The 27,999-nt window shown below is 34.5% G+C and overlaps 1 protein-coding gene and 1 long non-coding RNA gene across 2 annotated transcripts in view; one reads left to right on the top strand and one right to left on the bottom strand.

Moving 5' to 3' along the window:
• Nucleotides 1-2: 2 nt before the first annotated feature.
• On the top strand, nt 3-27,998 carry LOC141558044 (uncharacterized). The gene is made up of 3 exons (XR_012486939.1): nt 3-61; nt 2,041-2,211; nt 27,866-27,998. It is a non-coding gene; the product is annotated as an uncharacterized LOC141558044 (long non-coding RNA).
• Nucleotides 13,941-27,999, bottom strand: part of FAM81A (family with sequence similarity 81 member A) — a 100,026-nt gene continuing 85,967 nt past the window's right edge. The window contains exons 7-9 of the mRNA XM_074294654.1: nt 21,635-21,770; nt 17,955-18,150; nt 13,941-16,857 (exon numbers count right to left, since the gene is read on the bottom strand). Coding sequence (XP_074150755.1) covers nt 16,733-16,857; nt 17,955-18,150; nt 21,635-21,770 — 457 coding nt within the window. The 3' untranslated portion in view covers nt 13,941-16,732. The remainder of the gene's footprint in view (nt 16,858-17,954; nt 18,151-21,634; nt 21,771-27,999) is intronic.

The following is a 27,999-nucleotide window of genomic DNA, read 5'->3' as shown; positions in this document are numbered from 1 at the left end:
GGCACTCTTCTCCCTGGCTCCCTAGCCTGGGTGGCTAAGCCAAGGTGGATAGCCAAAAGAGGTAAGGATTTTGGTAGTGAACACGTGGGTCTTCTGACTAGGTGTTCACTTAGGAACCAACAAGTCAGGGCATCAAGACAGGGAATTATGTGAGTAGGTATAATAAAGGCTTTTAAGATTACACGTGGCTGTTCTTGAGTGCACTACCGGTTATTAAACTATAGATTCAAGAGATCATGGCCAGAGACCTTTGAAGGCCTCAGAGGAAGCGAGCCGGGTAGAGTTGATACTGCAAAGGTCAGTGGTCAAAAGTACTCTGTTGGGCCTACGGCAGACTAGTAATTGTAACTGCCAGGAAGGCACATTACAACTTTGTGTAGAAGGTAGGGCTTGATATAAGTCTTGAAGTGAGGGATTCTATAAAGCAAAAGTGAGAATGAAATGTATTCCAGACATCAGCATAATAACTGCAAAGGCACAGAGGTTGGAGACAAGTGTCATATGTGAGAAAAACCAAAGTAGACAATTTAAATGATAGAGTACAGAAAGGGAGGAACAAGGATAGAAAGATAAATTCATGTTGTGAAGGGCTTTAAAAGTCACTACTGACACAGAGAGAGACACAGAGCAGGAAGTCATTCTAATTAAGGTATAGATTGAGATGATTCTGTATATTTTGCCACTGTGTTATTTTATTCTTTTGCCAATATTTGACAAAGATGTTGAAAGTTCTCAGTTTGGAAAAGGGGTCCTTGATGACCAGAACACAGTGGGCACTGAAGAAATATTTGATGAATCAAACTCAATCCTGCTTTTCTCATTTACCATACTATGACCATGGGCAAGTCATTTAATTTCCCTCATCTGAAAATGAAGTGGTCAACTTACAAGACCCTTCTCAACTATATACTCCTCAATTCATAGTCAGATTTATTTCTAGAACTATTCTTAGTTATGGTGACATAAATAGCATGGATAAGGCAGTCTTGAATCCAGATTTTCCTAATTTCTAGTTCACTACTCAATGGTGCTTTTTTTCTCTAACTCTCCTTTGATCCTTCCCTGCCATCCACAATACACTAAAATAAAAGATCTTTAAGGGACCAAAGAAAAAACAGGATGCCTTTGTTTTCCTTTTATTAAAATTAACACATGCAAGTTTTTTGGTCATGCTGTTAATGGAGTTTAGTTTTGTGGATGATCATTTTTATATTGCATACTGGAATGATTAATGGTTATTAGATTTAGAATTTTTTAAAAGAAAACTACATATTACACTGCTCCCCAGGAAAGAAAGAGAAGGAGGGAGGGAAGGAGGGAGAAAGGAAGGGAAACAGGGAAGGAGGAAAGAAAGAAAGATGATTCATCCTCTAAAGGATGAATCCTTTCTACAGCACAGCATCACTGGGCAACATTTTCTGCTTGAAGATCTCCAGGGACAGGCATCTTGCTACCTCATGAATTAGCTCATTTTCTTCCTTCCTTTCTCTTTCTTTCTTTTTTTTTAATACAGCTCTTCTGGGGAGTTTGTTCTATTTTTTGAAAGATTTTAGTTGTCCAGTGGTTCCCTTCTAAGAAGAAATGGACTTTTTAAAAAGTTAAAAATAATTAATTTTTTAAAGAGCTACTGAATGCTAGAAGAGGATAAGTATTGAAGTTAGTATACCATTTGGTCCCCTTTACAGTGTTAAAAGTATTGAGGATCCCAAAGAGTTTTTGTTTGTATGGGTTATGTGTATCAACATTTACTGTACTTGAAATTAAAAGGATAAATTTTAAAAATATTTAAATCAATTTGTTTAAAAATAATAATAAACAGGGGGAGAATTCTGGAAAAATGGCAGAGTAGTTGGTAAATTTCAAGCTCTCCCAATTTCCCCTACAAATAAAACAAATTTGCACTTCAAGGCATACAGACTGGTGAAAAATCAAGAAGACTTGGGGCAGAAGAGAGGTTCTCCAGATACAACCAGAGAATATGTGAAGAAAGACACAGGGCTAGAGATTAACCTGTCTGAAATGCAAACATCTCTGGTCTAGTTCCACAGAAACATCAAGTGGGGACCCCTCCAACTAATTGGTTGTGGTTGGAGCCTCAGGAGGAGCCACAGAGATTTTCGCCTGAGTCTGGGAGGACTGAGGCTGATTAGGAACACCAAGACCAGTTGTGCTGCTGAGACACAGCCCTGGGAGAGAAGGAACCAGCCCCTGGTGAGTGAAGAGGCAGTGGGATAGGGACATTGCTGGCTGTGTAGCAACTCTTCCAGGAGGGTAGAAGCTCTTGGTTTGGGGTTCCTTGTCAAAGTGGAGAGCAAAAGGGAAGCTTGGGTTACTATCTCTCTACCCCATGATTAAAGGTGCTTACACTAATACCTCATTTTAAAAAATGAAACAGCAAAGAAGAACCATTGAAATATATTATGGGAAGAGGGAAGACTGGGGTTCCCCTTTAGAGAATGACCCTTTAGTTTAAAAAAAGGATTTTACCCCAAAGAATAATTGAATTGGATCCTCACTCAAGGAGAATTTATACAAAAATTCAAAAAAGAACTTAAAAATCAAATAAGAGACATTGAGGAAAAACTAAAAATAAAAAAAACCCTGCAAGAAAAAAACAAAAAGATTATGAAAAAAAAAGTTTACCAACTAGAAAGAGATACAGTCTCAAAGATGAAAATAATCCTTTAAAAATTAGAATCAGCAAGTGGAAGCCAGTGAAGCTATGAGAGACCAAGAAATAACAACAAAAAAAATAAGAAAATGGAACAGAATGTGAAACATCATATAAGAAAGATGACCAATCTGGAGAACAAATCAAGAAGAGAAAATATAAGAAAAATTGGATTGCTAGAAAGTTGTGACCAAAAAAAAAAGAACCTTGACCCATAATGCAAGAAATCATCCAAGAAAATTGTACTGGAGTTATAGAACATGAGGAGAAAGTTGAAATAGGAAAAAAAAATCCACCAATCACCACTTCAAAGAGATATTTTGTGGAAATCACAGGAATATTGCCAAATTTCAAAACCCCCAGATCAGAGAAAATTTTGCAAGAAACTTTGGGGGGAAAAAAAAACAATTCAAATATACTGGAGCTACAATTAAATTGTACAAGATTTAGCAGCCACAATAAATGATCTCAGTCCTAGAATCATATCTACAACCAATCAAAAGAACTAGGCCTGTAACCAAAAATATCACATCCAGAAAAATTATCTATAATTTTGAATGAAAAAAAAAAGGGACATTCAATGAACAAGCAAAATTTTAGGACTTTCTATCACCAAATCCAAACTTAAGAGAAAATTTAACATACATGAGACAATATCAAAAATCAATTTTAAGGGACTCAACATGGATAAACTGTTAAAACATGGACAAATTGTTTATTTTTTTTTACATAGGAAATGTATAATGCATGTTTAAGATTCACATCAACAATAGGGTAGTTCAAAAGAAAGACTGGCAGAGTTAAGGTAAAAATTAGTAATCATGTTATACAAATGAGGTGCAGAGGAAAAATAGACACAGAGGCATGAGAGGGGGAAGGAGGACTCCTAGTTCTGAAAACCTATTCACATCGGGAATGGATTCAATAGGCAATATTACATATATACCATGAAGGATATAGCATCCTCCAAAATCTATAAAGAAATAAGGAAGGAGGTATAGGTGGATGTGAAGCAAAGAGTAAGGGAAGAAGTCTAAGGAGAGATCCTTGGATGGGGGGGGCTGATTAAGTAATAGTAAGATAAGTTAGGGAGCAGAATTTAATTAAAGAGTTAGCAGGAAAGGAAAAACATGTGTATGTAGGGTATGTGTATCTGTGAGTAGATATATGTATGCATATATATCTACTTATGTGTACATAAATATATCTTTTCTTAACTATAGCTTGCTTGGAGGGGATGAAAGGGGGGGGAAGGAATAAAGTAAATAAGGTGTGCAGCAGAGAACCAAAGAACAATTTACAAGGAAATAAAAAAGGACACTCATGAATATAATTTCTTCTACTAATATATATATATATATTTCTTGATCTGGCAATATTTGCTTATATAAATATATTCATATTTATTTATTTATTTATTAGATATTTTGAATCCTCCCTGATGTTCTGCTGAGCACATGATAAAATTCTCTTTTGTTTTGTTTTATTTTGTTTTATATTCCTTTTGTTTTTCTTTTTTTCTTACTGTTTTTTCAAATAGGTTATAATAAAAAAATAACATACCCATTACATGTTAGTATAAACAATAATTTGTGTAAAAATAACTTTTCTCAAAACAAAAAAAAAGTGAGAATGGCATTGTTTTACATAATTTTGCAAATCTTTTTCACGTCTGCTTAGTTAAAAGACAACTAGATGTGCATATTAACTTCTGTTATCAATATCTGTTGCAATATATGCTAGCAAAGCTACTACAATATATTGTTTTAAATGAAGAAAATCCAGCTTCACACAGATAAGTAGTTGGAAAAGAGTAGTTTAACAGGCAAGTGATGTTTTACTATTGTTATGAAAAGAGTTTTTCACCTTTCAGACTTCTCCAAAGGGTCTTGGAGATACATAGGAGTCCTCAAACCAAATTGAGAATCAAAGTTCACAAGGTAGCTGTTTATGTTAGTGACATGCAAATCCTATTTTCTTATTCCACTGGGTCAGCATTTTAGAATAATGAAAGAGATCTGAAACCTAGCTCCTGCCTAAGATAAGATACTGCATTTCTTAATAAGACCCAAAAAATTACAGAGCTCAAGGTAATCGGCACAAAGAGAGGCACTGGAAACACCTTATCACCTAAAAGGAATCCCTTTTCCATTTTTTTTCCTTTCTATAGGATATTCTCTTATAACAAAGCACTTTAATGACCATCTGGCTCGCCGTTTTATGCTTCCCTTAAAAAATTTAAATCTAAAACAATCTTGATAATCCCAACAATATTGCATTAGTGAAAATGTGGTCATTTCACAAAACTATATTAAACACTTTCATCAGAAAGACTACCCCAAGAAAGCAGTTAGTTGTAACTGGAGATCTTCAAGCAGAACCCAGTAGACCATGTATGACAGATGTGAAAGGAGATATCCTTATTTGGATTCATATTGGATTACAAAAAGCTTGCAGGTTTATATATACCTTTATAAAAATTGATTTCTTAACTTCCATTGTTGTTTTCAGAGATGGATTCCTTTTGAATTTGTTGTTACTTATAAATCAAAATAGAAAGCCTGAAACCATAAAGGGATCTTAAATATCAACCCTAACATTTTATTTTAGAAGAAATATCTCTTGTCACTACAGAGCCTGGGAACATTTGTTCCTGCCATGAGGCCCTGTTAAATAAATTATCTAAATTGAAGATCAAGTCATATGATATTAAGCATTCATATAAAAATCACATAAATAAATCACATATATCTGTATCTAATGATAGCCAACTCCATGGCAGGATCAGGAGAGGGAAGAAAAAAAAAGAAATTTACATGACATTATTATATATTTAAAAGGAATAGCTGGTTATACATAATAAATTTGCAGTTTCAAATGAAACCATTTTATTATACTATATTATGAAAATACTTGTTTTATTCCATAAAATATTTTAAATCATCTTGATAACTTTTTCAGACTCAGCTTCCTCATCTACAAAATAACTAGATCAGCAATTCTCAAGCTTTTTGATCCCAGGATCTTTTTAAACTGTTAAAATTTAAAGCACCACCCAAAAGCTTTTCTTTATGTGTGTTATATCAATTATTTTCACCATGATAGAAATTAAAACATCTTAGTATAATTATGAAAATAATTTTGACATCTTGGAATCTCTGAAAAGGTCTCCAGGACCCTATCTTGAAAACCTGGATGGACTAGATCAGTAATGATCCTTTCACTTTTAGCCTAGAATGCTCCTCAAAAATGCATCAACTACATTGCTCATTTCCACTTCTTTGAGTATTCTTTCTCAAACCATATGATGGCAGCAAAGGTCAAAAAATATGCCCCATGGTGCTTGAGAGGACTTCAGAATATTCAACTAAAAGACAGAGATGAGATGAACTGGCTAGTAATCCTTTGCATATTTTAACTGTCTTTACTACTTTATAAAGAAGAATTATGACAAGAATTCATATTTGCATTTTGTCATTTGCTATTGACAATGCAATACAGAATAGATCAATAGATCAAAGACTATCTAAAGAGAATAGGAAAAAAAATTGATGAGATAGTTACATTTACCATAATCACAAAATTTTAGAATAGGAAGGCACTTTAGAGGTCAACCCACCCATGAAAAAGAATTAATTCTACATCAAGCCTGGCAAATGGATACCCAGCCTTGACTTAAAGACCAAAATAGCTGTTCTACTTTTAGATGGTTCTTAAATCTTAGGAATTTGTTATTTTTGCTTTTCCCTACATCAGGCATGAATTCACATTTTTGCAACTTAAACCCTATGCCCTAGTTCTTGTAAGAGTAGCTCTTATACCTCATCCTACTCTAGTCCTCTGTCTTCTCCAATCAATCTTCTCTTCTCCAAGATAGACATTCCCTCTCCTTTCCAACAATCCTGATATGGAACGAACTCAGATGCCTTCACCGAGGCTTCTTCTGTTCTTTCAGAAGTTCTAGAGCTTTTCAATGTCTTTCCTAAAATGTGATGGCCAAAACTGAATGTAGCATTTCAGGTAATCTGGCCAGATAGAGAAAAGGACACCTCCTTGTTCTTGGCACCTCTCTTCATGTAGCCTGAGATTGCATTCGATTTCTGGGAAGCCATATCATCCTGCTGATTCATATTTCTCTCTCAGGTCACTACAACCTCTAGATCTCTTCAGACAAATTGCTCTGTAACCAATTACACATGCTTTAAGCTGGTTAGGTAATATAAATGAGTAGGTCACTCCAATTAGAGACTGAAACTGGTTATTCCTGGCAGCTAAGAGAAATATATTGGGGTATAGAGGGTGTTTGGTTTTGGTTTGGTTTGGTTTGGTTTTTTGACAAGAGGAAAGACACTAATTTAGTTGTAGGGATTAACTCCTTCCTGTAATCAAACCTAAAGGATGTATAAATTGTAAAACTTCCTAAGTAAGAAGTACCAGTCATACTAGGTTAATGCCACCAAAATTGCCACCAAAAAAAAAAAAGGTTATTTTAGAGTGTAGTTTCGGGTCAGTACTACAGAATTAACTTAGTTTTATAATTATGGTGAGGGTGAAGGTAAAGTTCAAGGTCAGGATCAAGCTCAGGCTAAAGGTTTGTTAGGTTAGAGTTGGGATTAACTTTAGGATAAGAATAGCATTATGATTATGAATATAATACAAGTCCAATTGACAGCTTAGAGTTAGGACTAAGTGAGAAAATGGTTAATAAGGTCAGAGTCCAGTTTAGTTCTAAAGTTAGGATTGGGTTAAGGACCAAATACTTTGTTCATTTGGTTCAATAAAATTTGAATGAGGAACTGAGGCAAACAGAACTGATTTGCCCTGGGTCACATAGCTAGCTAGTAAGTATCTGAAGCTATATTTTCAAGCCCAGTGTCCTATTCACTATGCCACCTAGCTGCCCATATTTCTGGATACAGTGATTGTAAAGCATATCATATATCCAAATTGCATGGAGAGACACATTTTTAACTAATGTTTACACATCTAAATTTTATCTTGACATAAAATCTATCAAAAAAGAGTTAAATACAATTTTATCACATTATATCATTTTTATTTTTAAAATCCATCCATTATGTTTAAATTTTTTCTTGATATGGCATTGCTATCAACAGATTCCCAAATGGAACTTTCAAAACATATTACTGTATGCCTGTGATCAAAGAAGCATCTTTAATTACAAGTTGTTTCATCTACTTGCAATGCAAAATTGGAAGATTTGGTTTTTCAATTGGTCACAAAAGTTTTTAAGTATATGAGTAATTTTCCTTACAACTTTATCATCTATAAATAGAACCAATGTTACTTTTAATATAATTTTTCAAGCATTTTATTTCAACTATATCCATAACTATAAATAGCAATTTCTTTTACATTCAGCAATTCTACAAGGGACTTTATACAAGTAATCTTATGATTATGTATATTTTATGTATTACCTGATTTTAATTTTGCTTATTGCTGTCATTGAGTCATTTCAATTACATCTGACTCTTTGTGACTCCATTTGAGATTTTCTTGGCAAAGATACTGGAATGTTTGCCATTTCCTTCTCCAGATTATTTTACATATGAAGAAATTGAGGCAAACAGGGTTAAGTAACTTGTTCACAGTCACACAGCTACTGTCTGAAGTCAGATTTGAACTCAGATTTTCCTGACTTCAGGACTAGTACTCTATCCACTGCACCACCTAGTTTATCTTTTATTATTTAAAAGTATATAATTTTGTCTTTTACTTTTTAAAAGTGACTAATTTTATTTGGGAAAAGTCTTGCCAACATAGTCTAAATAAACACATTCAAAAAAGCAAAAAACTTAATAAATTGAAATGACTTCTGTGTTAAGCATTTGTACCACAGAAACACAATGGTTTTTCCAGTTCATCAATAACCCACTTGAGAAGCAACATGATTAAAACAATGAATTCTAGTTTGTGAATTTAGGCTGGCTTTCTATATCTTCATTATTTAAACAGACACTATTATCTTAGCTTCCAACAGTTTGAGCTGCTCCAATAGATTTTCTCTTTAAACTAATTATGTGTTTATCCATTACAAAGCAATATTTAAAGCAATATTAATTTTTAAAATAAGAAATAAAAATTTGAAATATTAAATCTGATAAAATTTTCAGTAATTATAAGTTTTCAAGTTATTCTAAACTTTTAAGCTTTGCAAATATAACTTATTGTATATTTCTCTCTCAAACAAATATCACTGAGAAACAGAATAGATATTACAGTACTTTGAATCTTCATACAAAGTGTTTAACTTTGAGTTTACATACTTCTCAAACTACAGGCATCAGTGCAATTACACAGCTCACTCATACCTTGACTTGACTAACCAGACTAGCCACCTCCTTCTTTCCTACCAGCTTGCGTTCCTTAGAAATTTTCTATCATCACCCTCCATCACCTTTATTCCCTGTAAGTTATTTCTCTCCCTCTGTGTATTTTCTCTTGTTCGACTGTAAACTGCTTGAGGGAAGGGGCGGCCTTTTCTTTTTGATATTTGTATTCCTAGTACTTAGCACACAGTGGCTAAAACATAGTAGATGTTTAATAAACTTTTATTGACTAACTAGTGTTCACGGTGGTAGATGACATAAGTGCTAAGATTGAACACATAGATTCAAATTTTACTTCATGTATATATTATTACAAAACAGCAAGCTATATTTACTTTTCAAATGGAAGAAATTTGTCAGATTAGTCTTGTGTTTGTTCACTTTGATTTAAATATCCCATTCTTTGGCTGTTTCTTTTACCCCCACAGTGACACATCCCAGGTTGTAAAATTCTTGAGACAGACAGTTGAGATTATTGAACAGTGAAAATAAGCTCACCTTAAACTATTGTCATTACCTTAATGATAGGATATATAATGAAAAGTAACATGACCTAGTGTATAGACTTAGAATAAAGGAAATATAGATTCAAATCCTGCCTCTGACATATATATATATATATATATATATATATATATATATATATAATTTCTGTGTGACCATAAGCAAATCATTTTATCTGTTTTCTCATTACTGTTCCAAAGCAACCACAGCAATTGGTTCATCACATCAGTCTTGCCTATTACAGATAATATCTAGCTCTAATTCTCGCTATTAACAGTAGCTATCAAGGTAGCTAGGTGGCACAGTAGATAGCCCTGAAGTCAGGAGGACTTGAGTTCAAATTTGACCTCAGACACTTAACACTTCCTAGCTGTGGGACCCTGGGCAAATCACTTAACCCCAATTGCCTCAGGGGGGAAAAAAACAATAGCTATCACAATCTTGGCAAGTTTGTCCCAGAAGCCTGCCACTGACTTCTAAGACATCTTGAAGGGAAAAAAAAAAAAAAGAGTGCTAAGTCTTTCCCAAATTAACTGTATGATTATTTATTTCAAACCAATAAACAAAGTTCTGTAATGTTTCCCAACACAATCTAAGTTCCTTAAAAGAAAGGGCCGCTTTTTATTTTGCCTTTGAAAAGGTAGATATTTCTCTTCAACCCCTGAGCTGGAGCATATCTCCAGGGAAATTTGGAATCAAATTTTACCCCTTCATTGAAAGTAGTAACTCTAAATTTCAGGTAACAAGGGCAGGACCTGTATCTTTGCACTGACAAAACCCCAAAATACTTTGAAATCTAGAGTAGCCATCTATTGTGTCATGCTTTTTAGAGCTCTCAAGGTGGGGAGATTAAATATACCTTCCTAGTGGAGAGGTGATAAGGCGGGACTCCAGAGGATGGTGGGAAAATGAAGTCTGTTTATTTCAAGGGCTTTCCCCTTTAAATAAGGTAACAAAACAACACTGAGAACGTGGGACCTCATAAACAACTTGCTATTGTATGTAGCTTGCCACCTGGTACCACTCTTTGCCACATATCACTTTGCCACCTGGGATCACTCTGCTTCAATCTCAACACAGATTGTCATCCCCTCCTGACTTCTCAGGAAGGCAGAGAGCCCTTAGAAGAGATGGGGAGCCGAATCACACATTGTCAGCAGGTTCCCTCTAGGCTGAAGGGTCTTATACCTCACCCAGAGTTTCCCCACTGACTGTAACCCTCTACAACTATCCTTTTGCTGTACATGCTAAGACCATAGAAACATGCAAGCTGGTGCATAAGTAAAAAAACAATTCCTAACAAACTGTGCATTAACATTTGAATTTTGCAAAGCCTCAAAATCTCAAAATAATATCCAGTAGAACTTCCTGAATCAATTCATGGTCACTTTAAACTTGATGATGTGCTAATCATTCTAGCATACTCAAAAGCTTTTCTGTTCAACTATTCCTTCAATACCTGCCTAAGTATTGCATGTGTCAAATTTCAAAAGTGTTCATCTGACCAAGAAGAAATGGATTTTCAAGAATATCCTCTAGATTACCAAATAACAGTTCTTTTCAAGAGAACTAGCATTTAATCAGTATTCTAAGGTTCACTAAGCATATTGACAATGTAATAACAATAATATAATATATTTTTATGCTTACCAAGCCAACATTGCCAAACATAGGCAATACTTATCTCTTACCCTTCTCCAAAAGCCATGAGTAACATAAGTTCTAGAAGATGATCTAATGGCTGGCCCAGCACGCCAACTTTCAGGATCTTTATCACACTAACTTTATTCCTAACCGGTTGTTGTCCCTCAGTTTCAAAGAGAACTAAAATGACATCACTACATTAGACAAGTTACAGTGGTCCAACAGTGGCTAATCAGACCAATATGAGCTCAGAAAACTATAATACAGGTCAGACAGATATCCATGTGAACATTTGAGGTAGGCTCTCTAAATTTGCACATCTTGCATTTCTTTTGAGCACCTTCTATTCTGTTTCGTTCATAGAGCACACCACCTTTTCTGATGGGGGCACACCATGCTAAGCGGTCCTATGCCAATGTCTACTATGTCACACAATCAGTTATAAGTTCTAGGAGGGACTAACTTTGAGAGTGTCTGTATTTTATTTTTTCTGACTACCATGTGAACGCTTGCCCTGTGTGAGTTCTCCATAAAAATAGCCTTTTTGGTGAGCACTCATTTGGCATTTGAACAACATGGCCAGCCCAACAGAGTTGCTCTCTCTGCAGGAGAGTTTGGATGTTTGACAGTTTAGTTTAAGAAATAAAGCTGTGTGCTTACCCCCATGCTTTTTAGAATGTATTTTCAGTGTTGTTATTGTCAAAAGCCTTCAATGAAGGTGAACAGCATCAACCCATTACCCCACTGATAGTAAATTCTTCAATGTGAAAAGGCCAAAACCCAAGAAGAACGGGGAGAGAGTGTTAATTCTTGATTTTTTGTTTAAAGAGAATTGTGAACATAAATAAATACAGATTGATTCTCTGATGGTTGTGCTAATTTTGGCCTAACAATTAACACCAAGAAATCACAGGTGTTCCACCAGTCAGCACATCATCCATATGTGCAACCATCAATTACAGCATAAGGAGAAATTTTGATTGCTATGGACAAGTTCACTTACCTTGGCAGGATACTTTCCAGAGATGTCCACATTGATAACAAGGTTGACAAATACATTGCCAGAGCTAGCTCAGTTTTGGGAGGCTCTGAAGGAAGGTTTGAGAGAGAAGAGTAGACTGACTATCAAACTGAACAGCTACAGAGTCATTGTGCTGACTTCATTGTTGTATGAAAGCTGGACAATCTACCAGCATCATGCCAGAAAACTGAATCACTTTCATTTGAAGTGTCTCAGATTCTCAAGGTCACCTGACAGGGCAAGGTATCAGACACTGAGGTCCTTTCAAAGAACTTACCTGGCAAGCATTCCAACTCTACTACAGTGTACAATTCTAACAGTCCTGTGAAGGGTGTACTGCAGAGATTTTAACTCCCATTTGTACAATACAAAAACTGAGGCTTAGACCCAAAATCACACAATTAGTAAACATCAAAGGCCAAATCTGAACACAGATCCCACCTGTTTCCCAATTCAGTATTCTTCCCTCTATACTAACTAGATTATAATTGATATTGAATAATGATTTAAGGTTCGAAAAGTACTTTACATACTATGTCTCATTTGACCCTAAAGACAATGGGAAGTCACTGAAGGTTTTTCAGCAAGGGAATAATGCATTCAGATCTGTACCTTATGAAAATAATTCTGGCAAATAGAGAAAGGAAGAGGGAGGAAAACAAAAAGATGATTCTGAAGCATCAAAAGAAATTAGGAAAGTAGGAAAAGAGATGGGGAATAATGTCCAATCTGAGGCATGAATTGGGACATTAATGGGGAGATGTTCAGAATATACTTGAAAAATTAGACCACAGTTCAAGTTGAAGATTAAGGTTGCATAGACAAATCTGAAAATTACCTGCATAGAAGTGGTAACTAAATCCTATTATAATTTACTTCTTGAGCATGCCCTAATTCCTGATTCTATTTGTCTTGGCTTTTAATTAGCCTCCTTCCTCTTTCCTCTCACATTTGTGTCCTTCTAGTTCTGATCCTTCTTTCCCACTCTCCAATCTAATATTTGCCCTGATCTGTAATATTTGTACATACCCTGAATTCAGCTTGTCTTTCTAGAAGTGACCCAAGATTTTGCTCTTGCCTTTACTCTGGTCTGCATCCCTGCTTCCAGTCTTCCGAGTAGTACTTTAACCACTAGTTGTGGTTTCTACAAAGTGGCCCAACTTCCAACCTTTTCCCATACTCATTCCGCATTCTGCACACTGGCCTTGACTCTGTGTAGTTAAATTACCTTATGCTCCACAATCTGCACCCACCTGTAAGACCAGTACTTAGTAAACCCTTACACTTTTTCATGAGTCCTATGTTAAAGTTATGTGCTTTACAAAAAAAAACCCAAAATACTATTTGTGATATTTTCTTTGTATGATACATTCATGCAACAGCATGAAGAAGCCACTGTATCAACTAAATCAATAGAGACTTCTATGGACTAACAAAAGGTCCCTTATAAATCCAAAAGTTCACTGACATATCTGTAGAGTGAAGTTTGGTATATCTTATCTCATTCATTTGTGATCTTCCTGAAGGGCTTTGGTTACTTAAAAATATAACAAGAATTTTGTGACAAGACAATCAAGCAACACAGACACTAAGACAGTGTAAAAAATACATAGAGAATTTTGTATCATTGAGGAATCTATATAGTCAAGTATTTCAATGAGCACATGGTATCTATGGAAACTAAGCTTTGGTAACATTTCATACAATATTTTACAGAGTTAAATCCACACACCAAATTTAACTATTTTTTATTAAAACCATACAACAGAATTTTACATGTGGGGTTTTTATGGCACTGTTTATTACAAATTTCTGATAAAGGAAAATAACACTGGAAACATTTTACATTTAAACTTTGGTGATAAGAATATAATGTAGCTCATTACATGAAGGACCATAACATCAGAAGCACCTGAGAAATTCAGCACATAGCTGATTATCATCTACTTTCATATGGGCTCTCCTTCATTAAGAACGTAATTTGGTATTTATCACTTCTTTTAAAGAAGCTCATGGATACTGTTGCTCTCCCCTCAGGAATGGACAGATCAATTAAGGAAGGACAAACCTCCCATCACCATGCATCCTGTGTACTGGGCTTGAAAGGGAATTGGCCTAAATATCTATAATGCCAAAGAGATGAAATAATTTTAGACTTTCAAAGAATATTATGTTCTTTGTGGTGATTGCTCCTTGCTCAGCGTATGTAGACATAAAGGTATGTCATTCCATGAAGCCCTAACAGACTTGCTCATTTCCCCAAAGGCTCAATCCCATCCCTATGTCCTGGGTCCAAGGATTTAAAGAGAACATTCATGGCCATAGAATCCTGGACTCCAGGATAAAACAAGGTCCTTGTCTATGTGGACAATGTACACATACTCCATGGAGACTGCTCAAATAAGCCTAGCACGCTGAGAACTCATATACCTCTTCAAGGCAGAGGAAGGAAGGAGTCATCACAGCATTCTTAACCCATCCCAGCAAGCTGCTCCAAATTATTATGTTTCTAATTGAGAAAGTCCCAAGTTTTCTAACCAGAACTTCGTAAACTTTTTCCACCTGCAACTCCTTTTTTGTCCAAGAAATTTTTATGTGACCAGGTATATATATACATATATATACGTATATGTATATATATATATATACATATATAATAGATATACAAATCGAACATTTACTGATGATAAATCATAATTTCACAACCCCCATATTTAATGATGTCACCCCATAGGGTCACTCCTACAATTTAAGAAGCTTTGCTCTATACTAGGATTGGTTTCTATCTCAAAAGGAGAAACAGTTCTGCAAGTTTGTAGAGAAGAGAGCTGCCTCAGATATAGACCATTCATTTAGAGCTGGAATCAAGATAAAGAAAATATAGGTTGGTGGCCAAATGTTTACAACTACAGTATCATCTATCTAATCCTAGAGGCTTTTTTAATCTTTGCCAAGACAAGGAGAAAAAAAATTTAGTAGCATTTTTACAAGGGTAAACAGTAGTAGCCAGTTAACTGATTCATTTATAACTAACCTTAAAAACAGAAGGTGCTTCTTTTCCTGAGTCCTTAGCAAAAATAAAGTAAAATAACAAAAAATGTAAAATAATGCTATTTTTATTTTTTATAGCACCCTCACAGTTTAGAACGGTTTTCTCAATATAGATTTTACATCCATAGATTTATAAGCATCTAGATTAGATTACAACATAGGTGTTAATTTTCAATTTATCACTAAATGTAGCAATTGAAAATAATACACCTAGAACATAAAAATTCCATTCATCTGGATGAAAATATCTTAACAATGTTATAAATTCAATGCCAGCTTGAATCCCAGTCCATACAAAAGTATGAATTATTATTTCATTAAAGAATATACTGAAGTATCATATTTTAACAATGATAAAATTTCTAGTACATTATACAATTTTAAAATACATAGCATTTCATTTTTACATCACATTTTGAATTATCATGCCTTCTATTTTGTCAGCAAAACCTTCAGTGTACAGTGCATTGACATAATAAAAACAAGGCACAATAATACACTTAAACAATAATAATTATAATATACAAAGTATTTTTCTAGATTTTTAATCTTCTTTTTGGAAACATTTAAGAAATGGTTCATAAAAATCCTGAAAAATCTTCACATCATATTGTAGTTAATGGGCAATTTTGTATAAAAAGCTTAGTGTGAATCATAATTCCCTTATACAGAATATGATTCTTACCACACAAGCTGTAGAGAGTTGAAAAGTATTCAGATATCTCATGTTTTGTTGTAGACATCTTAAATATCCAGATAATTTAAGTAATTTTGGCTCCATATTTTCTAGAAAATTATCTTGATTGTCTACTTTATTTCCAAATAGATAATAATCTATATTGCAGTTGAAGAAACATTATGAATTCCTTATACTATCTGAATTGGATGCAGATAGTACTGAATTCAAATAGAATAAATTGCAATTTTTAAAAAAATCAAAAACTCAAATTATCATGGAAATTCCAAGTGAAGGGGAAAGAAGAATTAAAGGAAGCAAACAAAGCAGGAAATGTACAGACAACAATAAAATCCAAACATGGACTTAAACATTGAATTATCTCTTCTGTCAAGAGATATCTTTTGCATACCAACAGCTCTAACAAATTCGTTAGCTTACTAACATAAACCTCCACACTGACATTTTAAAAATGATGAACAGTCTTAGCTAAAACATCACTAAAAGAATTAATTTTAATTCACAGAAGAAAAATATTTTGATGAGTTTTCAGTCTTAAAATGAATAAAAGCTTTTCCAAAATGGAACAAATTCCATAGAATTTATATTTATAAGTAAAATTAAGCTATAAAAAATGTATTTACTCTTCTCACGTAAAGATTGTCTTCACAACTCAAGTTTAAAATTTAGGCCCATGACACATTGTTTGGCACATGCACATCCTAGAAAGAGGCAAACCATACTGCAACAAACATCCAGGTTCCTACCCCACTGACAAACTCTTCTTTTAGAACATCCCTGTCCCAAACTCTTTATAAGGGAGCCTCTTGTTTCTTTAGCTGATGAATTTGCTTCTGTATCTGGTCTTTATCAAGTTTCATTTTGGCTTCAAGAACTTGTCTGAGTGATCCTATGCTTTCATAGATGGCTGCAAACCCTTATAAAGATGTAAATTTTACAAGAGTTAAAAATTTGCAAATGTTACATCAAAGTTAAATTCCATATCAAAATAAAACTTTTAATTACAAAGCAATTTTATTGATTGCAGAAACAAGTTAAAAATGAAGTTTCAAAACCTTATATTTAAAAGCCTCTGATACTGAAAAGTAACTTTTTGCAAGATGGCTGGGGGAAGATATTCCCTATGCCACTTCCTTTTATCAATTCCCTTAGTATACTGAAAATATATAGGTATATTAAAAATATGTCCATGAATTAATTCATGAAATTATAAAAAATTAAATGTTAGTAAAATACTCCAACAAGGATTAATTATACTGTGATGTAATGCAATAGATACTTCCCTAAATAATTCAATAAACTATCTAAATAATGTTTAGTTTAGTTTAGTTTAGTTAAAACAAAGTAGTTTCTACAGAACTATATTACCAAGTAATTATGTAATTTATACAAAGTGTCATTTTCTATTTTCCAAAATAGTATTAAACCTTTAACATTTTCAACAAAGTCATTCCCATGCTAATAAGCAACTTTAATTTCCACCTGACAAAAGAAAAACAAATTAGCACATATGGAGAATTTCCTTCATAAAGGAAGAGCAGCATAAGTAATAGCACAAGCATATCTGTGAAATACATTGAAAATTGTGTTTCCTGCCCTTAAGGATAAAACACTAGATTTCCTTATCCCCTAAAAGGCAAATGAAGGTTTCTGTATCATAAGACCCTGAATCTATTATGGTAGCAACTTACTGTCTGTTTGGGAAGCAAATGAATCTTAAAGAGACAAACTAAGTTGCCAGAAAAACAATCTCGCTCCTGAAATAGTTCTTTAAAAGTTCTGGTAATAGTTCACTTTGTCAAGCAAAAGGTAATTGTATGGAGCTTTCAAAACCATATATAAAATAATAGAGCCTAATTATTCAGCAAAGTAGTTTGATATACTTTTAGGACACTATGGTATACTTATTTTACAATTAACATAGTTTCTAGAAGATGGTAGAGAATGATACAAAATCATTTTGGTTTTACATTAAAGAGAACATAAATTATGTTTAAAAAAATTTTGCCCTACCAGCATTAACTTCTGCTTTCATTTCTTTCATTTCTTCATTCATCTGTAATTCAATCTTGCTGATTCGAATATTGAGCTTCTCATCATCATACTTTGGTCTCTGTCCTTCCATATTTTTCTTTTGTATTTCTTCTATTTTGTCAAGCTTTGCTGACATCTGACTGAACTTCTTCTCTATGGTCCTTTCACTAATTTCCTAGGATTGATGAAAAATTTCACTTAATCACTCTAAAATGAAAATGCATTCCATGTAGAAAGTACTGAAGTCACCTAATTACTATGCTGAACATGAACATAAACAAGAGGTTAATTAAATTCAATACATTATTAAGCACCTGCAGTGTTTAAGATATGGTACCAGGCAATGAGGATACAATAATTAAAAATGACTGGAAATGACAGTTCTAGCCTTAAAAATAAGTTACCCAATGGGGAATCAACAAAGGGGAAAGGAAGCAGCTATATAAAAATAAGAATGATGTAAGGGAAAAAATTCAATCAAATGGTTATTAAGTGCTTACTATGTTCCAGGCACTGTGCTAATCACCAGTGACACAAGTTAAAAAAAAAAGAAAAAAGAAAGAAGAAAGAAAGAAAGAAAGAAAGAAAGAAAGAAAGAAAGAAAGAAAGAAAGAAAGAAAGAAAGAAAGAAAGAAAGAAAGAAAGAAAGAAAGAAAGAAAGAAAGAAAGAAAGAAAGAAAGAAAGAAAGAAAGAAAAGAAAGAAAGAAAGAGAAAGAAAGAAAGTTTCTACCCTCAAGGAGTTTACAATTCAATAGAGGAGACAATGTGCAAACAAATATATACTTTGCAAGCTATATACACAGGTTAAATAGGAAATAATTAATAGAGAGAAGGCACTAGAATGAAGAGGGATTGGGAAAGGATTCTTATGGGAGGTGGAATTTTAGTTGGGACTTAAAGAAAACCAGAGAAATCAGTGATCTGAGTGGAGGAAGGAGAACATTCCAGGAATGGGGGACAAGAGAGAACAATGCCCAGAGCTGGGACATGAAGTATCTTGTTCGTGGAACAGCCAGGAAACCAATGACACTGGGTCACAGAATAGAAGTTGAGTATAAGGCATAAGAAGACTGGAAAAGTAAGAGAGGTCTAGGTTATGTTTCTTTTTTAGGTTATGTTTTTTAGGCTATGTTTCTTTTTTTAGGTTTTCAAAGTTATTAGACAGAGTCAACAGGACTTGGTGCCTGATTCCATGGAGGGCAAGCCAGGGGGAGGAATATGAGTCCCACATATCCAAAGTCTAAAGAAATCAATGTGAATCTAAAACTATGGACCAGTTGGATTCTGATCTAATTGATCTAAAAGAAACTTGATTATTTATCTTACTTTATTTATCTTACTTTAAGAGTTGATTCATGAAGGCCATATCTAAGAATCCCCAAATAACCTGGCTGTGATATGGCCAAATTAGAAGGAACCAGTCATTGATGATTTTCTTCATTACTAACCCAGATTCATGCATGGCCAATTCAGGAGCACTGAATTTGGGGAGAATAGAAACCTGTGTCAAATTATGCTGACCAATTCAACCATAAATTAACAAGTATATTTCTTAATCCACAAGCACCTACTATGTGACAGGAGTTTATAAACATGAGTACAGTATGTTTCTAACAAGCAAATACTTCTCTTTTCTTAGCTTAACGAAAAACAAAATAAAAACTTGTAGAGGGAAAGATGTGGGGATAGTGTTGATAAGTGATCATAGAAGCATGTAATTTATCTAGCACAGCTTCTTGATTTACAGATAAGGAGATTTTAGGCCTAGATTTTAGGTAAATGGAATTAGTCAAGATCACTGAAGTATATTATGAAACTCTAACTCAAACACCACATATGACTGCACTATGTCACACCATCTGAGGTTAAAAACTAATAAAAATGAGTCATCCAAAGAGTTTGCTGCTCGATAACTTCTGAAAATGGGATGTGTAGCTGGTTGATCAAGGGAATTCCCTGATCAACTTGAGGTTTGAAGTAGCTAGACTTTGAGACCTTATATCTTCCTTGGGAGAGTATAAATATACCCTATTGAGGATATCCATCAATTGGAGAATGGTTGGGTAAATTATGGTATATGAATGTTATGGAATATTATTGCTCTGTAAGAAATGACCAGCAGGATGAATACAGAGAGGTTTGGAGAGACTTACATGAACTGATGCTGAGTGAAATGAGCAGAACCAGAAGATCACTATACACTTCAACAACAATACTGTATGAGGATGTATTCTGATGGAAGTGGAAATCTTCAATATAAAGAAGATCCAACTCACTTCCAGTTGATTAATGGTGGACAGAAACAGCTACACCCAGAGAAGCAACACTGGGAATTGTATGTAATTGAATGTTTGCACTATTGTCTTTCTACCCAGGTTAATTATACTTTCGGAATCCAATTCTTAACGTGCAACAAGAAAATTGGATTTACACATATTGTATCTAGGTTATACTGTAACACATTTAATATGCATGGGATAGCCTGTCATCTAGGGAAGGGAGTAGAGGGAGGGAGGGGAAAATTTGGAAAAATAAATACAAAGGATAATGTTGTAAAAAAAAATTACTCATGCATATGTACTGTCAAAAACAATTTATAATTATAAAATTAATTTTTAAAAAAGAATTTAAAAAATAAAATCAATATATCCCATTGAGGCTGAATTTAGTTTAGAGGAGGTGAATTAGTGGGTTACATAATTTGTCTCCAAGATATATTATTGAGGGAGGAGCAACCCATTTGTGCTAGCCTATGAAAGGGTGACAATCAGACCTTTTCAGTCCTTTTTCCTTTTCTTCCAAAAAGGTTCTAGAAACACATAAGAGCTAAGAGAAATCTAGGTTCCCTGGATGGAGATATCTTACCCACATCTCTAGAAACCTAGACCATATCTGAGATATATTAGAAGTTTTCTGGAGTAAACTCTGGATGGGGACATAAAGAAATTAAAGTGTGTTACGAAGGAGAGTAGGAAAGGAAGGACATCTCCTATGACAAATCCGTGTAAAGCCAGAGCTTGGGAATTCCTGACTACCTACAACATCCTGGAAACTATTCCAACAACTACCATTGTCTATGAACCCCTACATATACAAAATTTGTTCTAGATCAAATTTTCAAACGAGTCTGTGAAACTCTGAGCAATTATTAGGAGTCCTTAAGCACAAGAAGAGAAGCAAATGAGAAAAGCAATGGCAAATAAAAATTTTGTCTCTACCTTTTTAGAAATATAACTTCTTCAGATATAAATGATTTTAGGGCAAACGAAATTACTTAGTAATAGAATTGTCAAAACTAGATCTCTGAGGTTAGGTGAATACAAAGCCAATGTCAAAGATATTAATTATTATTACTTGATTTAGCTGCTTAATGAGGAAGATCAATTTGGATAACTTTAAATTAAATTTATTTAGTCCCAAGTCCCTGAATTTATCTGTCTATACAGGCTAAAAAAGCTCAAACAAATCTAAGTCCTTTTGTCTCTTTAAAGGGAAAACAAAATAGAGAAAAAAGGATTTTTTTCATTTAAAAAACCTTAAAAACTTATATAATTAAGTAAACTGACAGCCAATTGCTATGAATGACCAAAATAGCCTCTAACATAAAATTTTAAATGTCATTTTATTAGGCAATATAAACATAATAACAGATACCTACACTATTTTCCTTTACAACCAAGGCAAGTTGATCAATCTTCTGTAAAAGTTCTTTTTCTATTCGTTCTTGTTCCTGTTGCAACCAATTCCGTGCAGACAAAATCTGGCTGCTAAGTTCTTCCACTGTACCTTTAAATCTAAGAAAAGAAAATTAATGAATTGAAAATGGAAATGAACTCCAAAGCATTTTACTCTCTCACTTATAGCTCTATACAAATATAAGCTTTTCACAATTACTTATTATATACCAACTACATGTTCTAAACTATGATAAGATAATGAAGAACAGAAAAGACCCACAACAGAAAAGAGTAAAGTATGCTACTTGCTCTTACAGAGTCAATTCAGGCAATAATACTTAAAATACACATGAGACAATTAGAGAACAATAAAAAATAGAACATAATCAAGCACCAAAATACATGGTTTAGTAATGTGTGCTATGGAAGGGAAGAAAATATTCATTTTCAAATACTGAGAAAAGCTCCCCAAATTTTAAAGTTATTTTATCCTCAAAAAGAAAGAGATTTCATTCTTAGGCAGCATTAGTATATTCCTCTCTATGACTCAGACTGAAAATATAGTCAAGTTGAAAAAGGCCTCTCATCAGGTGTCTCATCAAGACAAGGATAGAGTCTTAAAAAGCAAGCCAACAGAACACAATCTCTGGTTGTTCCTAATTTGCAAAATTTTAAAAGGCTTTGAGAAAAGACCTATCCTCTGAGGAATGGACTAAGCTTATAAAGACTCATCATTAGAGGGGTTTGGGCACCAAGTAGGTGATTTTTTGATCACAGAAATTCATTAAGTAATCTCTGAAATGTGTGTGGGAGAAAAAGAGGAGGGTTGCAAGTGCAATATGCATTAATGGGAAGAGTTTCAGTACCAATGCCCTTCAAAGTATGTAGGCTTATAAAGAAGATGGAAGATTTTATTTCTTGTTTAAAGTCATAATCTAAGATCATGACTCTAATAATGCTGGTAATGTGCCTGCCTGTTTCTTCAAGGCAAGTATCTACCACTCTTTTGCTTCCTCCTAAGTAGTTTATGCAATTGTGTTACCTAAAATGCACCAAGTAAGAAAAGAGCTATTAAAGCAAAGAAACCAGGGCTGAAAATAAAAGAAATTCTCCTCTTCTCCAAAATCAAGGAGTATTCTGCTATATCCAATATATCTAGAAATAAGACTCTGGCTCTGTGTTTATATGCATACACATGCTATATGTATAATTTTTACAAGATACAAAATTTTTTCATTGTTAGAATGGACAAATAACATAGAAAATGCTTTTACCTTTTCCAGATATTAAAATGAACAACAAAGTTTGGAGGATAAAGTGTTTTTAACTCTTAGATGTAAGAATATATAAATAAAAGAAAGAAGGGAAACATGAAAAAAGGTCCGCTACCTTTCTTGCTATATAGCCAAAATGCTTCTGAGGAAATCATTAATCTTTACTTATGAAGAATAGGCAACAGTTTTTGCTCAAAGCTGTTTTCTTATTTAGATGAGTCATCATAACCACTACACATTTTGTAATCTTAACCAATTAAAAACAAGCTAATCGAGAAAATACACAAAAGATCTGCAGTACTGTAGGAAAAAAAAAAAAAAACATTGTAATTTTTTTTTGAGGCAATTGGGGTTAAGTGACTTGCCCACTGTCATGTACCTAGGAAGTGTTAAATGTCTGAGGCCAGATTTGAACTCAGGTGCTCCTGACTGCAAGATTGGTACTCTATCTACTGTACCATCTAGTTTCCTGAAGCACTGTAATTTTGATCTGAATTCCAAAATCCTGGCTCTGCCAATTTTTACAGTACTTATAGATCTATGGATCAGTCATTTTCCCTTTAGGCCTCAATATCCTTATCTATGAAATGAGAAATTCAGAATAAATGAGCCAAATTTAGAATAAATGGAGTTTTAGGTCCCTTCAAGTTCTAAAACTATGATAATATAACAAAAACTTAAACTGCTGTGTTGCAGTTTCAAAGACAATACAATTCTAATCCATTGCACTTGGCAGAAGAAAAGGTAGTTTGAGATTAGGCAGCTGGAATGAGCAATGTGATTTTACAGCTCATAAATTAAATGTCATGGTTAATGAGGTTAAACATCGATAAAGCAAAAGACATTTATACAAAATATGTCAAAATGTTGTCTAAATCACATTTTCCTTTGAACAAGATGACCCCAGATTCTAAAGTAGCTTTTTCCCCCACCAGTGAGCGCCTTAGGTCTATATACATCTCATTTTGTACAGAGAATATTTACATAACCAACAAAGCCACAAAGCTACATTCCACCCTACTTCATAATATAGAACCAAGAAAACCGCCTTTCCTCCAAGGGAAAGAGAAACTAAGGCTGTGACAAGGAAAAATAGGAACTGAAAGGAAATAGTTCATATTTTCTTTGGATCTTATGGTCTTAATTTTTTTCCCCTCCACAATCCTCTGAGGTAAGTTATAAAGTATTGAAAATATGGCCACTTTCCAGGAAATTGGGGTTCAGAAATATCAAATAACTTACCTAGGGTCGCACAGCTAATACATGATAGAAAGTAATGAAGCTGGAATTGATCCCAGGTCTTTTGACACCAGTGATGAATTTAGTGCATATGTTGTGAACTGAATTTTATTTAGAAGCAACTATATATTTGTTAAGGTGTATTTTCAGCATCCCATATCAATTTCTGTTTACATCTGCATTTGTTTCTTTTCAAATGAGCAAAAACAATTCATCCAAATGTTGACAAAGCCCAATGGTTTTCTTCATGTCAACATAAAGAAGTAGATTTATTTGTTTCCTTTTCTTTTAGTAAATGTCTGAGGTATCTTCTTTGGCAAATATCAGCAGGGGAGACTTTGGCAAAGAGCTTGCTTTGATTCTCATTTTAAATTTTGTTTCTTCTTTTAGTTGCTTAGGAAAAGGTGGGAAGGGACATAGTACAAGTTAAAAAAATTCATCCATGGACTGCCTGCTGTTCCTCAGAATGTGCAGAATTTCTCTGAAAGTCTTAAGTTATTAGTTTGAGAAGAGTGGTAGGGGTCTAGTGGTATCAGGAAAGAATGGAAATTTATACAAAAGGAATTATGAAATTAAAATCAATGACACTTGGCAATAGATTGGATGTGGGAAGAGGTAGGTAGTGAGATAAGAATCAAGGACTACAGTTAGGTTGTGAACTGAATGACAAGGGTGGCTTTATCCTTGATAATAATAGGTTAGTCTGCAAGAAGAGAGAAGTTGGGGGATTATTGAGTTGTTTTTGGACTGGATGAGTTTAAGATGTCTGTCAGGCATCTAGTTCCATATTGTGATAGGGAGTTGGAGGTGAAAGATTACAGATCAGAAGAGAGGTTAGACATAGATAAGTAGATCTGAGAATAAAATAATTAGATCCTCAGCCTACAGACGATAATTAAATCCAAGGTGATGGAATCACCAAGCAAAATGGGTGAAAGGAAGAATTGTTTTTTCTCCAGGTAATAGTTTAAATTAAATTCATGTATTTGTTTTAAAAAGAGCCCATACTATTTGCACTAACAGATTCAAAATGGAACATATTCATGCTTCTTTATTGATTCTAGAAGTCAAAAACAAAAACAAAGACAGTTACTTGCAAACCAGTGCTTTCGCCTAATCTGCATCTCAGGGGTCTATCATACTATAAATTCATTAGAAAGGCAAATGAAAGAGGACAAGAAATTCCAACTGAAAAATAATTAACTAATACTACTTCTGTGAACCTGTGACCTCATCAGTGTAGATATTCCCTCCAATAACAGACTACAACCTAACTGTAGCCTCTCATTCTGAGCAATAATACTTCTCCCTATCCTTCCAAATGTCCTCTACAGGGGCTTTCCTCTAAATTTCTTGTCTTTATATGAATATCTATGGACCACACATTGGTCTCTCTCACTCACTATTAAATGATTGAACTACTTTCTTTTCCAACTATACATATCTTTGATAACAGCCTCTTCTCTTGCACAATTCTTGGTTAATGATGTTTTCCAGACTTGTTTCAAAACACTGGAGAAGTCACGTTGAGCTTCTACAATGACTTTTGAATAACTTTAATTCCTCTGTGCCATGATGTTCTAAGACTCACAGCCTCACTTAAAAATTCTTAGGGAGAAGTTGTTGCTCATTAAAAGTACTATGCAATTTTCTAGAGGCAATCTGGGAAGTTCTAGTTTTCAATTCTGGGCCCAACTCCCTGTCCATATAGTGGCTATCCAAAGCACATGTTGTCTGGTTAGTTGGTTGGTTGGTTGTTGTACTTCATTCTCAAAGAGCACCAAAATGTCAACACTATGTTAGAATCGAGTTAAAGTATATCCAATTGTGACTGATCAGATCAATATAAGCTCAAAATGATCTGCCACATGTTGGACACAAATAGTCCCTATGAACATTTAGTGTGGCTTCTCTAACTTTGTGCATCTCATGTTTCTTCTGAGCTAATTCAATTCTGCTTTGTTCCTACAGCACAAGACCTTCTCTAAGGAGAGCATGCCATTTCTAAATTTCTTAAGAGAGACTTTGTGAGTTCCTTGTATCGCTTTTTCTGACCACCTTGTAAGCAGTTGCTCTGTGTGAGTTCTCCATAAAACAGTCTTTGGCAAGCATACATTTGGCATTCCAACAATGTGGCCAGTACAACAGAGTTGTGCTCTCTGTAGTAGAATTTGAATGGTTCGAGGTTTCATTTGAGAAAGGATCTCAGTGTCTAGTATCCCATCCTGCCAGGTGATCTTCAGTATCTTCCTAAGACAATTCAAACAGAAGTGATTTAGTTTCCTGGCTTGGTGCTGATAATATTGTCCAAGTTTCATAGGAATCCAGTGATAAGTCAGCAAAACAGCTCTGTAGACCCCAGTCTGGTAGTTAACTGTAATACCTCTCCTCTCCCACTCTTTCCTTTAAAGTTTCCCAAACACTGAGCTAGCTCTGGCAATCATTATCAAATGGACATCTCTGGAAATTATACTACCAAGGTAAGTGAATTTATCCACAGAATTCAAAACTTCACCATTTGCCGCAATTGATGGTTCTATATAATGGATGATTTGGTGTTGGCTGAAGAATACCTGAGTTTTCTTGGGGTTAATTGTTAGACTAAAATTACCATAAGCACAAAGAATCAATCACAGGGTGAGGAAAGGGGGTCTCTCCTCTCTTCCCTTCCCTCTCTCTCTGTCTCTCTCTCTTTCTCTCTCTCTCTCTCTCTCTCTGTCTCTGTCTCTCTCTCTCTCTCTCTCTCTTTCTCTCTCTCTCTCTCTCTCTCTCTCTCTCTCTCTCTCTCTCTCTCTGTCTCTGTCTCTGTCTTTCTCTCTCTCTCTCTCTCTCTCTCTCTCTCTCTCTCTCTCTCTCTCTCTCTCTCTCTCTCTCTCTCTCTCTCTCTCTATCATTGCTGACAGGATTCTTGCCAGAGAACTCTTTAATAGGCTGATCCTGCACCTGGAAAAAGTTCAACTACCTGACAGCTAGTGTGGTTTCGGAATGGTCCTGAGGAACAATTGATATGGTGTTACTTCCTAGAACTCCAGGAGAAATTCCAGGAGTTGAACAGAGGTCAGTAAATAACATTTGTAGATCTGACCAAGGCCTTTGTAACAATCAGTCATAAGGACTTATGGAAAATTATGTCAAAATTTGGTTGCCCAGAGAAGTTATCAACATGATACACCAATTTCATGATGGCATGCTTGACAGGGTTCTGGACAATGGATAATGCTCTCACACTTTCCCAGTCACCAAAGGAGTGAAACAAGGTTGTGCGGTTGCTGTTATGCTTTTTAGCATGATGTTTTCAGCCATGTTGTCAAATACCTTCAAGGAGGACAATATAGAATCAAAGTCAGCAACTGTACTGATGGTAAATGCTTCAATTTTTTTTGCAGATGATTGTGCATTCAATGCAGACTCTGAAGCCAAAACAAAACAAAGTATGGATCAATCCTCTGCTACTTGTGCTAATTTTGGTCTAACAATTAATACTAAGAAAATACAGGTACTCCATCAGCCAGTGCCACAACATCCATATGTGGAACCATCAGTTACAGCAAATGGTTAAGTTTTGAATGCTGTAGATGAGTTTGCTTACCTTGTCCTCCTAATAAATAAGGAATATTTTCTTACATGGTGAAAAAAAAAAAAAGAAGCCCTGTAATGTTCCAGGATGGATGAAATTAATAAAATGTCATTTGCAAACAGGAGCATATGAAGAACTTCAGCACCTACAGAGAATCCTTCTATTTGGACTGTATTCTGGACATCCTCAATGATGGTCTACCTTCATATAATGTCTGGCTTGCTTTTAACAGAGGATCAAATAAAATTACCTCAGC

Source organism: Sminthopsis crassicaudata, chromosome 2 (genome assembly GCF_048593235.1).
Source record: "Sminthopsis crassicaudata isolate SCR6 chromosome 2, ASM4859323v1, whole genome shotgun sequence".
Taxonomy (NCBI): domain Eukaryota; kingdom Metazoa; phylum Chordata; class Mammalia; order Dasyuromorphia; family Dasyuridae; genus Sminthopsis; species Sminthopsis crassicaudata.
The sequence above is the reverse complement of the archived record's forward strand: the minus strand, read 5'-3'. Positions and strand labels throughout refer to the sequence as shown.